This window comes from Saimiri boliviensis, chromosome 13, assembly GCF_048565385.1.
Source record: "Saimiri boliviensis isolate mSaiBol1 chromosome 13, mSaiBol1.pri, whole genome shotgun sequence".
In the NCBI taxonomy this organism is placed as follows: Eukaryota; Metazoa; Chordata; class Mammalia; order Primates; family Cebidae; genus Saimiri; species Saimiri boliviensis.
The window spans coordinates 660,376-674,609 of NC_133461.1; the positions used below are offsets into that span (position 1 = coordinate 660,376).

General features: G+C 54.6%; 1 protein-coding gene across 6 annotated transcripts in view; it reads right to left on the reverse strand.

Moving 5' to 3' along the window:
- Nucleotides 1-251: 251 nt before the first annotated feature.
- CTDP1 (CTD phosphatase subunit 1) overlaps nt 252-14,234 on the reverse strand; it is a 74,610-nt gene continuing 60,627 nt past the window's right edge. For 5 of the 6 annotated variants that reach the window (XM_039463768.2, XM_074383226.1, XM_010336713.2 and 2 more), the window contains 2 exons: nt 13,449-13,615; nt 252-1,058 (listed from right to left, as the gene is read on the reverse strand). In XM_039463768.2, coding sequence (XP_039319702.1) covers nt 920-1,058; nt 13,449-13,615 — 306 coding nt within the window. In that variant the 3' untranslated portion in view covers nt 252-919. The remainder of the gene's footprint in view (nt 1,059-13,448; nt 13,616-14,234) is intronic. The other variant, XM_039463769.2, reaches the window with a different exon arrangement.

Consider the following 14,234-nt stretch of genomic DNA (forward strand, 5'->3'; position numbering starts at 1 on the left):
AATAATTAGAAACAACAAGGGTCTCGGATTTTTAATGTTTCAGTGCGATCTGTGGAAAAATTCCACACGGAGAGTAGCAGCCACAGTGAGACCCTCTCCTGTTTAAACTCCTACCCCCAGTCACGTGCAGACAAACCCACCGTGAGCTCGGAGCCAGCCCACCCCACGCCCCATGAGCATTCAGCTAAGGAGCTGGATCCCAGCAAGGGAGAGGCCGGTGTCACTGCTGCCACACACCACGAGAAGATAACTTACAAAAAGGATTTTTATTAAATGAAAGAGAAATCCGTCTGGTGGGTCAGATATGAAATAGATTTACAGAAACTTTACATCAGATCTAAGACATAAAAGGCTGCCCAGCAAAAGCAACGCCCCCTTGCCAGGATGCCAGTGGGAGGACAGCAGGGTGGCCGCCCAGACCACGTGGCACGGAGCCTGCGCAGGAAGCTCCAGGCCGCCCAGAGCCGCGCTGTTCCCCAGAAGTGGGTCCCCTGGGAGGGAGTGGCAGGTGCTCCAGGCCTGTCTCCGTGGGGCTCAGCACTTCGTGGGGCTCAGCACTCGGCACGCGTGCCATCCCATCTGAACTCCTTGTCCATGTCTCGAGGGACCCTGAAGCCTTCCCCTAAGGAATGTGCTCTGGTACAGGGGGAAACACATCGCCCACCCCTCACTGAGACAGCAGGCGGGGCGAGCCTGGGCCCCGCAAGGCTCTGCTAAGCTCTTTGGCACAGCACACCCGGCCCTTTAACACCTGTCACTTACAAAAGTAGACTTTCCTTTAGTAAAACTTCTTAAAAACACCTATTTCTGCAAAATAACGTGTTTCTGTATGTGGAGCTCTGCAAACATACACGTCCTTCAGGAAAACGCCGCGGGGTCCGCGGGCTGGTCCGCACGGCTCCGGTCCCGCCGCCCGCGCTCACATGAGGTCGTTGAGCTCCGCCTCCAGAGCCGCCGCCATCTCGTCGGCCTCGGAGCTGCTGCCCTCGTCTTCGTTGCTGGACCCCCTGCTGGACTCACTGGCGGCGTCGTCTTCGTTCAGCTTCCTCTTGTGGCCTCTGCAGAGAAGCAAGCGTGGTGTGAGACGCCCGGGGTGCGCAAATGCACGCCGGGTGGCCGCGGGGTCTGCGCTTGGAAAGGGGCCTCTGTGGTTTTAACACAGGACGCAGCACGATTCTCTGGCCCAGGACGCACGTGGGCCACCAGACCTGGGGTCACGACACACAGGCGCAGAGGCGGCCCCGGCCTGTTACACACGAGGACGCCACGGGCAAAGCGGTGTCCCAGCAGCTCATCAACACACACCGGTCGGAATGGGAGTGCGAGGGCGGGACAGGAAGTCACCTGGCGGAGTGACGCTAACAAGCACCTCCCAGGTCGTCAAGGGGCCGCAGTCTGCAAATGCTCATTTCCTCGGGCCGTGCTAAAATGGTCACTCTAATAAATAAGCGAAGAGAACACCAGCCCTTTGCAGAACCAGCAAATGCCACTAGGCTTTTCTTAGGCGCCACTGCAGATGCACCTGGTTCCAGTGACGCTGGCTGCCGTGAACAGACACACCCACAAGACGCCCGGAGCACCGCAATTCTGGCCTGCTGACGCCCTGCTAGACGCCCGCCTCCCGGTGCTGCGTCACGGAACCTCAGCTACACCCTTAAAGACGGAAGCCTGGTGAGCGGTGCACGGCCTGTTTTGATTTTACCCTGATGGGGGCAACTGGGCCACGCCAGTGTCCAGTCACAGTCCTGAAAATCACTGAGAGAAATTAGTGAGTCACCGTATGTGAATACCCTAAAAATATCTTCTTGGCTAACGGAGATACAATGCATGTGTGTATCTAACATGTATGTGACACACTACGTACGATACGGCTGTGTGCATATACAGCACGCACGTAACACACACACTCGAGGCGAACGTGCACAAACCACGGCACAGAAATCACCTGAAGCCACTCATGCTGGTGTTAGAAAGACCACACTTCACTTTTAAGAGACAAAAAGAAAAGACGGACCGGCGGAAGGTGAGAGAACCCTACGGGCTGGCAGCCACCACCGACCGGTCACGACAAGCCTGTTCAGAGAACTCAGCTGTCTATGGTCCAGGGAACAGTGTGACAGGAGCACGAGGGCCCCACCCCTCCAAGCCCTGTCCCGGTGGCACATGCTGGGTTGCGGGGTGACAACCCCTTCCCCTTTTCCTCCCTCCCTGGCCTGCCATGCAAGATGAGAACTGCCGTCTTCCGTGACACGCGGGGACCCCTGGATTCACAAGATCCTTTCCTGAACAGCAAAGCATCTCATCATTTAAGAGTGGAGCAGACTGGGTGTGGCGGCTCACGCCTTAATCCCAGCACTTTGGGAGGCCAAGGCGGCGGACTGCCTGAGGTCCAGAGGGCTGGACAGGAGACCCTTGTGAACAGAGGCGGTGTTCTGGGCCCCTTGAGCAGTGCACGGCGCTGACCTCAGGGAGGAAGGCGGTCATGACTTAACAGGAAGGCCAAAGCGCACTCTCAGGTCGAGTGTGGGACGGTCACCAAGTCCGGGAGAGGCCGGGCCAGAATCTCATACGCACAGGGCCTTGGGAGTGCGCGGCCCGACCCTAACAGTCTGGTGACTCAGCTCCCTGCCTCTTCAAGAGAGCCCTCGCCCCTCCCAGCGAAGCCAGGACCCCAGGGTCGACAGGTGTGGTCACCTCCTTCGTGGCGAGGCTGGGCTGGACGGACAGGGCACTGAGCAAGCAGGGGCAGGGTCCCCCAAAGAACGTGGAGACGGGGCTGACATCGGCCAGGAGGCACTCTGACGACAAGCAGGCGGAGGAGAGGGAGGGCGAGAGATGCAAGAACCGGTTCCAACAATTCCTTTCTTCCTAAAATCAAGTGGGGACGCCGTCCATGGCAGACAAGAGTTCTAACAGCAGCAAGAGAGACAAAGAATGGGAAGCATCAGCCGTGACTCTTTCTGCTTGAAGTTTAGAAATATGCCACAGCGTTCCCCTCAAAAGGCTGATTAAAACACCCAGCCATGCTGTTGACAGCAGGACACCTTCAGAAAAGCCAGTGTGCCTTGCCAGGGTGCCATGGGACCTGAATGAAGCCCATGGAAGGGGCCACCTCAGCTCCTGCTGCAGAGCCCTGCACACACACAGACATGGCTCACATAGACACAGCTCACACACGCAGACACGGCTCAGACACGGCTCACACACAGACATGGTTCACACAGCAGACATGTCTCACAAACATGGCTCACATGCAGACACGGCTCATACAGACATGGCTCACACGCAGACATGGCTCAGACACGGCTCATAGACATGGCTCACACAGGCAGACACAGCTCACAAAGACACGGCTCACACATGCAGACATGGCTCACAGACACGGCTCACACAGACACAGCTCACGCAGACACGGCTCACACACAGACATGGCTCACACAGGCAGACACAGCTCACAAAGACACGGCTTACACACGCAGACATGGCTCACACAGACACGGCTCACACAGGCAGACACGGCTCACAGAGACACAGCTCACACAGGCAGACACGGCTCACAGAGACACAGCTCACACGCAGACATCGCTCATACAGACATGGCTCACACAGACACGGCTCACACACGCAGACATGGCTCATACAGACATGGCTCACACAGACACGGCTCACACACGCAGACACGGCTCACACACGCAGACATGGCTCACACAGACACGGCTCACACACGCAGACACGGCTCACAGAGACACAGTTCACACACACAGATATAGCTCACAGCACTCCTGCACCAACATGCTACTGATGACTCTAACCACACGTGTTGCTGCTGTGAGACGAGGTGGCTGCAGGTGCTCACAGTGCTTGCTGGGTACAGTTTCTTGTGGATTCACAGCTGAGGATGCTGTGGGTTGAGGACCAGCTGTCCTGGGGGCCTCTTCCTTCGATTTTCACAAGAAACCCAGTGGGCCGGCACCATCATTCCCATCTCACAGACAGGGACCTGGACCCCACCATGCCGGTGAGAATGCTCAGAGAAACGTTTTCCACGCATTCTGGAAAAACGTGGCTGACAGGAGACAGGGCCAGGCCTTGCGTGAGGCTGCGTGTCTGGGGGCAGGTCAACGGTTTCTACCCTGAGGAGTCACAGAGCCTGGGCTGGAGTGCCCCTCCCACCATGGGTCCTGCCAGACCCCGCGTGGTCTCTCCTGGTGCCGAGAACGCCGTGCCCTTGGCCTCTGCGGGCTTCCAGCTCCGTAGTGAAGTACAGGAGCGCCTCGCTAAGATGGCACAAACATTTATTCTTGGCTAAACGATGTTTGTAGGTGGCATTTAAAAATACAAGACGAATGAATTTTAGTAATTAAAAATTACCTCAAACGTTAAAGACAGATGCATGCCACAGTCAGTAAATGTCTATAGCCAACACCAGCTTCACTTCCTCAGCATAACATGCAATATTTATATTTTGTTTATACGACCAGCTGCACAGCTCCATACAGAAATATTGACAGATTTGAGAAAATTTAAAGCTCAAACATTTATCTCAAATTTAACGTGGAATAAGGCAAGAATCCAAATAGAAGAATACATACGTAAACTGCCCCCGACCCGTATTTCAGTTTCCCAAACACACTGGGCTGTCACAGTGCACAATTTAGCACCAGAAAGGTATCTGTCAGTGTGGCGAATACACGCGTGATTGTGTCACAGCAGCATCTGATCCAGTGGGGAAGGAGCAATCCATAGCCACAGGGTTTCCGTGGCTGCCGCCAGCGTGGCTGCAGAAAGAAGGATCAGCGCTGCACACAGTGAGGCTACCACGTCACTGAAAACCCATGCTGGGGTGGCCAGGTCTGCACGCACCAGGACAGCTGTACAGGGCGGCTTATTTCCCCAAGGAATCCTGGAGTGAAATGTGGCGTGAGGGTGGCGTGGGGCTGCCTGGTCAAAGCAGGCAAAGCCTGCACTTCACAGGGACCTGCAGGGAACCCACCAGATGAGCGGTGACCTGAAAGTCCAACCACCTCCAACACAGGCTGGGCCCTGTCGAAGAAAGAAGGCAGCAAGAGCTGGTCAGCTGCTCAGAGTGGGCCCAGGCCCAGGCCCAGGCCCAGAGAGCCAGCGGTGCCCTCCGCAGGGGCTGTGCCCGAGCCCCAGTCCCCCGAGGACCCCAGCGGGCGGGTATGCAGCAGTTCTGGGTGTGGACGCTGTCACGCTTTCCTCCTCAGCAATCTCATGGCATTAGAATGAATCTGGATGTGTATTGCAGGTGGAAGAGGAGGCAGGGACCCTTCCCAGCAGGGAGCTGGCGGGCACCCCACTGCTCAACCCTTCCCTCTAAGAGCCTGCACCCCAGCCTGGGGTTCCTTAAAGTGAGAAGTTGAGCGAGCGTATTTTAGGGTAAGAATTGCTGCTTCATGTATTGAAAGGACGAGAAAAAAAATTCTATCCCTCACTTATAATTGGGCAATCATTAAAAAAACTATTTGATCCAGCAGCTTTGTACCCAAATTCTAAATTGCAGGCACCTGAGTGGCTGGCATCACATGGTCAATGCATTCGACCAGGAGCCTTTGCCTCGGTGTGCCAAAGACCACTTTACCACCACCAGGCATGGTGTCCGCCTGCAGTCCCAGCACTGTGGGATGCTGAGGTGGGAGGACTGCTAGAGGCCAGGAGTTTGAGACCAGTATGGTCTCAATGGGCAAAACAAGGAGTCCCCATCTCTACAAAAAATTTTTAAAAATTAGCCAGGCATGGTGGGGTGCCTCCCAGCCACTCGGGAGGCAGAGGTGGAAGAATCCCTTGAGCCTAGGAGTTCGAGGTGCCAGTGAGCCGTGATCCTGCCACTGCACTCCAGCCGGGGCAGCAGAGTGAAACCTTGTCTCTTCAAAAAGAAAAAAAGCCCCGAAGTATGAGGTGGGAAGGTAGGGTCTCCGGACCGTTCACAGTACAGCGGCAGTCATGAGGCTCTCCTTCTTGCAAGAGATCCATGCTTGCACAGCTACGAAGGCAAACTCCACATGCTGTGTGCAGTGAGAGCCAACAAAGCCTCCATTTCCGACACCCTCGAGTGGCAAACCCAGAGCACGCACGGGAGAAACAATCCAGTCACAACACGTGGGGGTGCTGACCTCTCATCTTTCCACAAAAGTTACCCATGCCACTCAGGACCCAGAGATCTTTCCCATCCCCTAACCCCAGCAGCACGTTCAGATTCCCACTTGCGGGAGAAAAGGGGGGCCCTCGACACCCCCACCCACTCTCAGGACCCACAGGTCTTTCCCACGGAGCGGCCTGGTGCCCCTGCTGAGAGCCAGCTGGCCACAGGCACAGGATATTCCAGAACGGCCACTTCCGCTGCAGCTCCATGGCCCACCCTGCCGGCAGGCCGGCACCCCCGTCCTCCGGCCAGCTCTTCCTCAGGACCCTGCGGAGTCTCCTGCGTGCCCTGAAGAGCTTCAGGGCTGGTCCGAGGCCCCCACGACTGAGTGGTGGGAAACCCGCGCGGTCCCGCCGCGTCCACTTCTCCCTTTGCTTGGCCGGTTTCTGCCTCTGCGGAGGTGGGTGGTCCTCACCTCGGGTGCACGTGTGCCAGCAGCGCTCACACCTTCCCGGTGAGTCCGGCTCTCATCATCACAATTCTATCGGTTCTCACTAGAAGGCATCCCCTGTATTCGTAGACGCATTCTGTTTTAAATTCAGTCGTCTCTGGTATCAGGTAACACCCCGGCTTTCCTATGGGTCTGCTGACCGATGCAATGCCTGCCTTCTGACCACACTGTTCCCCCCAGTGATGTGAATCTGTGAGCGCCCTTTGGCATTACAACCGCCATTCGCTTTTTGTTTTTCACGTCTAATGGAGTTTTAGTTCCTGTCTTCTCTTTACTGTTTCCTTTTGCATTAAGTGATCATTTTCTAATGTAACATTTTGGTTCCTTTTGTGAACCCCAAATATCTGAGGCAGGTCTCAGTTAATTGAGAAAGTTTCTTTTTGCCAAGGTTAGGAGGGCATGCGCCCGTAACACAGCCTCAGGAGGTCCTGACGACTTGTGTCCAAGGTGGTCGGGACACAGCTTGGTTTTATACATTTTTGGGAGACATGAAACATCAATCAACATATGTCAGAAGAACACTGGTTCCGTCCGGAAAGGTGGGGCAACTGGAAGTGGGGAGGAGGCTTCCAGGTCACAGGTAGACAAACGGCAAACAGCTGCATTCTTGTGAGTTTCTGATCAACCTTTCCAAAGGAGGCCATCAGACCTGTATCCATCTCAGGGAGCAGAGGGTGACTCTGGAGGGAATGGGAGGCAGACTGGCCCTCAGCAGTTCCCCAGCTCAACTTTTCCTGTCAGCTTAGTGATGGGGGGACCCAAGGTTTATTTTCCTTTCATACGTTCACGGTCTGTTTCATGATGTATTTTGAGTTACTTCGTTAGTGGCTGCTCTTGGGTTCAGCATATAATATCTCACTCCATCAGAGTCAATTTCGGGCTCAACGCTGCCTGATTCCATGAGACATGGAGACGTGGCTGCTGCGCAGCTCTGGCCCTTCCCCGCTTCGTGCTTCACTGCTACAATACCACATCCACATGTGCCACAAACCCAGTCCTAGGCTGTTGTAACGGCTCATTTACAGGAGGGAGAGTAAGTGTGCACTCATGTGGCTCCGGTTCTCTCCACCTCTTCCTGTCAATGCCACTCAGTGTGGCAGGAGCGACCTTCCTGCCCAGCACACAGGGTTCTCTTCGCCTCCTGTAGATTCAAGTCACCACCTGTTGTCGTCTTGCACCCCCAGTCCCCTGCTCTGTGCTGCTACTGGCAAAGATTACACTCGCGCATGTCATGGGCCCAACACCACAAAGAGTTTTTGTTTTTGAGACAGGGTCTTGCTCTGTGGCCCAGCCTGGAGTGCAGGGGCATGATCCTGGCTCACAGCAACCTCTGCTTTCTGGGTTCTAGTGATTCTTGTGCCTCAGCCTCCTGCGTAGCTAAAATTACAGGCATGCATGACCACGCCCGGCTAATTTTTGTATTTTTAGTAGTGACGGGGTTTCACCATGTTGGACAGGCTGGTCTTGAACTCCTAACCTAAAGTGATCCACCTGCCTTGGCCTCCCAAAGTGCTGGGATTACAGGCGTGAGCCGCCAGACACCTGGCCATAGAGTTTTATAATATAAAACCATACCACTTTTTAAATCAAGAGAGAAAAGGAGAAGCAACATGCTGCCTTACAGAGTTACGTAACCACCATTTCTGGTGCTCTGCTTGTTTGTGTGGACTCAGTTTCCTCTGGCTCACCTGCTTTCAGCCTGAAGAGCTTCTTGTAAGGCGCGTCTGCCAGTGAGCTCCCACTTTGTCTGTCTGCGAAAGCCCAGCCTTTGTTTTTGAAAGGCTGTTTTGCTGGACAGGGGGCCTGGGTATGGTCATTCCGTCTCCGAGGAGAAGCGGCTGCAGCCTCAGGACGGGCTCTCTGTGGAGGCCTCACGCTTCCCCTGGTGCCCCCAGGCCTGTCCCAGCATTTCCACTTCCACTGTGGAAGGATCTTTGTGCTCATCCTACTGGGGGTTTGCTGAGCTTCTGGGATGAATAAATTAATGTTTTCCATTAAATTTGGGCGGTTTTCAGTCATTATGTCTTTGAATAGTTTTTCTGCTCCTCTCTCTCCTAAAGAACATCTTGCTTGGCTATCCAAGATTAAAAAGAACTTTGATGTGTGTTTCTGGGGAGAACTGTTCACTGTTGTCTGTCTGCAAGACCAGGAAACTCACGCAACCCTCCCAAACCGACAAGAGGGGCCAGACCTCGAAGGAGCCTCGCCGGCCGGCCCGTGTCTCCCACGCAGGCTGACCACACGCCCCCATGGAGAAGAGCTGAGTGTTGGATCTGGGTACTCGTGTCAGGAAACGAAGCCTTTAAAACGTGGTGCTGTTTTCCTTTCCTGTTTATCACTGCGCCAGATGGGACAGGAAACAGCGCCAGGACTAAAATCTCCGAGTACTCAGGGACCTGTCTTCGGCTGTTGTCTCTGTCAACAGATCATGGGAGTGACCAGCTCATCCTCTTGCCGCTAACACAACAGCTCCCAGCAATGCTATGCTATGTTTCTTGGCAGTTAACTCAATGTCGTTTTCACTTCTCCACGGACTCTAGGAATAATCTGAAGAGGCTATGGTGTATTTTAAAGTTGCCTTCTGTGAGCGATGACTCACCTCCTACCACCAAAAGAATAAAAGGATAGGCTCAGGGGCAGATCACCCAAATAGGAGACATCACCCCACCATGGGCTCAGGGACAGATCACCCCACATGGGAGACATCACCCCACCACAGGCTCAGGGACAGATCACCCCACATGGGAGACATCACCCCATCACGGGCTCAGGGGCAGATCACCCTACATGGGAGACGTCACCCCACCACGGGCTCAGGGGCAGATCACCCAACATAGGAGATATCACCTCACCACGGGCTCAGGGACAGATCATCCAACATGGGAGACATCACCCCACATGGGACTCATCACCCCACCACGGGCTCAGGGGCAGATCATCCCACATGGGAGACATCACCCCACCACGGGCTCAGGGGCAGATCACCCCACATGGGAGACATCACCCCACCACAGGCTCAGGGGCGGATCACCTACACGGGAGAACTCGCCCAACCTGGGTACCTGTTCTTTTCAGTACCTGGAACTGGTGGTGAGATGATGTGTCTGTAAGATCCTTAAACATTCTGAAGATGTCTTGTTTGGTTTTTTATCTTGAGGATTTACTTTAAAGAGTAAAAGCGCCCAGCAGGAGGCTACATATATAGCAGGCATCTGATGTTTGTTGATTTCAGAGAAGAATGAATCACTTCTTGGTAGACAAGTAAAAAACACAACCTTCCCCCTTCTGTTAAAACGTTTTCAAGTTCAAGTGACATTAAGATTCTACAGAAAAGCTTGGCCAAGTGAAATTAGCAAGATGTGCTGCCAACCAGAGCACTGATGGGAAAAAGCGGAGCCAGCTTCCGCACAAAATGCGTCGCCATACACGGGCAAGAATCAGGATGAAGCTGAATGTTTGACGTGCAAAAATAAACCCAAAACTCAAACCATATTTTACTTCGTTACAAGCAAAAATGTTACGTGAAAAATTTCAACACATTCGCATGTCTCGCTGAATACCCTGTAAACAGGAATGAAATGTAACTGGAGTTCCCTGATCTTTAAAGAAGGCATGAGGCCCCCAAAGCCCAAAGTCACAAAAATCTGACAGGAAGCCACACAGACCCCACCACCTGCTAACAGGAATCCAGACAGACCCCACTCCCTGCTGACAGGAAGCCGCGCGGACCCCACTCCCTGTGGACAGGAATCCACACAGACCCCACTCCCTGCTGACAGGAAGCCGCGTGGACCCCACTCCCTGTGGACAGGAATCCACACAGACCCCACTCCCTGCTGACAGGAAGCCGCGCGGACCCCACTCCCTGCTGACAGGAAGCCGCGCGGACCCCACTCCCTGCTGACAGGAAGCTGAACGGACCCCACTGTCCCACCCCTTCTAGGGACATGCACGTCCCAGCAGTCAGGCTGCTATGGCAATTCACAAAGGCGGGCGCGGCACAGGCAGGGGTCAGGCGCCCAGAGTCCCACCCATCCCAGTGGCAGGGATGAAGGTTGTGTGGCGGGATCAGAACAGACTCTTGGGACGCTTTATTCTTCTGATAACAAATTCTAAAATCTTCCAAGCCCGCTGAGTCCGTAAGACATAAAGAGAAACAGGGATGACAGTGACGATCCCGGTCCCTGCCCGAGGAGCCAGAATGCAGAGGCCCAGCCCTGACTGCCTCCTGCAGCTGGGAGACCAGCGCTGAAGCCACGACCAAGCAGAGGGGCTCTCTCATCTCATCTGCACTGTTTCACCAGTGAAGTCCAATTCTGCCAGTGCAGGTCATTCAGCAATAAAAGAGAAAAGACCCAGGGTGCTAACTCCCGTCCTGGCCCCCAGGCCCTCCGCAGGTCTGGGCCGCGACTCGCTGAGCGCCTCATCCAGGTGCCCACACGGGGAGACGCAGCAACAGCACGTGTACTGGATAACGTGGACGTCACCACGTCAACCAGCAGCACCCTGACTGGTCTTAGTAGAAAAACACTTTGGGTTTCTTCTTTTAATTAGAAAAAAACTATCATGTTAAAACCACGTATGTTCACACCCAGAGCACGCTGCAAATCTGCAGATACTAACATGGCCACAGCAGACTCCTTGGAGCCTGCTCAGCCCAACCCTGGCCTAGAGGGTCTTCAGGGGAGGGCAGGAGAACCGTCTCGGAGGCCCCCAACGTGCTGCCCTTCCCAGACCTGACCCCAGAGCTTCAAGACAGACCCAAGAGGTCTATACCGAGAAGTGAAGAAATGCACGGCCAGGCAGAACCACCCCATAATCCATGTGGAAAAACCAAGGCCCAATATGGAATTTCAAAATTTCTCCCAAAACAATTTGATGTCATCTCAATACAGCTGGGAAATGCTGCTTCCTACGCGGTAAACAGAGCGGCTGCCTTGAGAGACACTGCACACATTTCCCTGCTGAACCCGAGTTGCAAAGCAAGGGATTTTCTCTAAGTAATTCTTGCAAATGGAGCTATGATTATCCTGTCCTGTCTGCATTTGTTGCTGGAATTTCTGGCCCAATTTTACAACTGGATTGCCTGAATGAGTTACACTCTTTTCTTGAAATGTTTATTCACCCAGAGAATAGCCTAAGAGTAAGACCAGATGCGGAGAACTGCTTCCGCGGATAAAGAAAGCAGCCCTGCCATTGTCTTCACCCGCGGACAGCGCACGTGCACCTGGCGGATAAAGAAAGCAGCCCCACCATTTTCTTCACCCGCGGACAGCGCACGTGCACCTGGAGTACCACCGTGGGCGCTCCCCACTCACCTGCTGAAGCTGGGGCAGCCTCTCCGAGGCTGGCACTGCTCCTACTCATTTCACCTGTGAGCGCACATGCAGACCTCACACACAACTGTGTGCACATGTGCAGACCACACATGCACACGTGTGCACACACGGAGACCTCATACACGCCTGTGCACACATATGGAGACCCTACACACGCCTGTGTGCACACGTACAGACCACAAACATGCCTGTGCACACACATGGGAGATGATACGCCTGTGCACACACATGGAGACCTCACACACCTGTGTGCACACATGGAGATCCACAGACGCCTGTGTGCATACATGGAGACCTCACACACGCCTGTGTGCACACATGGAGACCCACAGATACCTGTGTGCACACATACAGACCACGAACACGCCTGTGTGCACACATGGAGATACACATGCCTGTGTGCACACATGGAGACCTCACACGCCTGTGTGCACACATGGAGACCTCACACATGCCTGTGCACACGTACAGACCACAAACTCGCCTGTGTGCACACACGGAGACCTCACACACGCCTGTGCACACATATGGAGACCCTACACATGCCTGTGTGCACATGTACAGACCACAAACATGCCTGTGTACACACATGGAGATACGCCTGTGTGCACACATGGAGACCTCACACACGCCTGTGTGCACACGTACAGACCACAAACATGCCTGTGTACACACATGGAGATACGCCTGTGTGCACACATGGAGACCTCACACACGCCTGTGTGCACACGTACAGACCACAAACTCGCCTGTGTGCACACATGGAGACCTCACACACCTGCGTGCACACATGGAGACCTCACACACCTGTATGCACACGTACAGACCACAAACATGCCTGTGCGCACACATGGAGATGATACACACGCCTGTGTGCACACATGGAGACCTCACACACCTGTGTGCACACATGGAGACCTCACACACGCCTGTGTGCACACGTACAGACCACAAACACGCCTGTGTGCACATATGGAGACCTCACACATGCCTGTGTGCACACGTACAGACCACAAACGCCTGTGTGCACACATGGAGACTTCACACGCCTGTGTGCACACATGGAGACCTCACACACGCCTGTGTGCACACGTACAGACCACAAACATGCCTGTGTGCATACATGAAGACCATACACACACCTGTGTGCACACATGGAGACCCCCCCCCACATCTGTGTGCACTTGTATAGACCACAAACACGCCTGTGTGCACACATGGAGACCCCACACGCCTTTGTGCACACATGGAGACCCCATACACGCCTGTGTGCACATGTGCAGACCACACACACGTCTGTGTGTACATGTAATATGACATGGATTCAACATGGAGGCAACCAAGCGTCCACCACCAGGGGCTGCTGAATCGAAGCTGCTGCTGTCAAGACAGAACAGGGGAGGGCATGAAGAACAAGACACAGGCGGCCCACCGAAGGCAGAGTCACCTCCAAGAGCCCACGTCAGGCCCCTCCCACCTCAGAGTGTACACCCACCTGGGCCCGCGGCCACCTGCCATGCTCCTCTCGCTGGACGCAGAGGCCCCAAGTGTCCGCTCCCTGCGGGCCCCTGGCTTCCGGGGCTGGAGCTCCTCCTCCTGCTCCTCTGGCCTCCTCTTCTCGCTGTCGCTGTCATCGCTGCCTTCTCCAAGGATGTCGTCCACCTGACAAACAGCCAAGAGTCAGCCACAGACCTTCCTGGGCCCCATCCCCAACAACAGGCCTTCTCCCACAGAGTCGAGGGCTCTGGGTACAGTGGCATGGCAGCCAGAGGTGGGACTCTGCTTCCTACCCGAGCCCTGGGTTTTGAAACTCACCAATCCTTAAAACAAAGCCTCAGGTGAAAGACTCCTGGAAATCCATGGAGCAAGCCCAGTCGCTTCACAAGCAGGGGCTGGGTTTACATTCCTTCTGTGCCTTACATGAACGGGGGCTTTATTCCTAGCACACTGTTGGATTTTACGGTAAATAATCAGAATATTTGCTTGAAATTCTCAAGATCATTGAGATCCACAGCATGACTTCCAAGTGACAGGGCTTTCTGGGAGGTGTCCTGGTCTTTCCCATCTGGGAATTTGGGTGGAGATGTGGCCATGCCATAGGGACACTCGCTAAGACGCCGGCTCGCTCGCTCTAGGCATGCCTCCAATTTGGAACACATGCAGGGAGGGTGACTCCTGAACACCTGGGGTGAGCATGGGCCAGCCCCTGCTTGACACGTGTGATGCTGATGGGAGTGGGAACAGAGGCGGGAGGTGTGTGGTGGGCGGGTGAGCGAGTGGG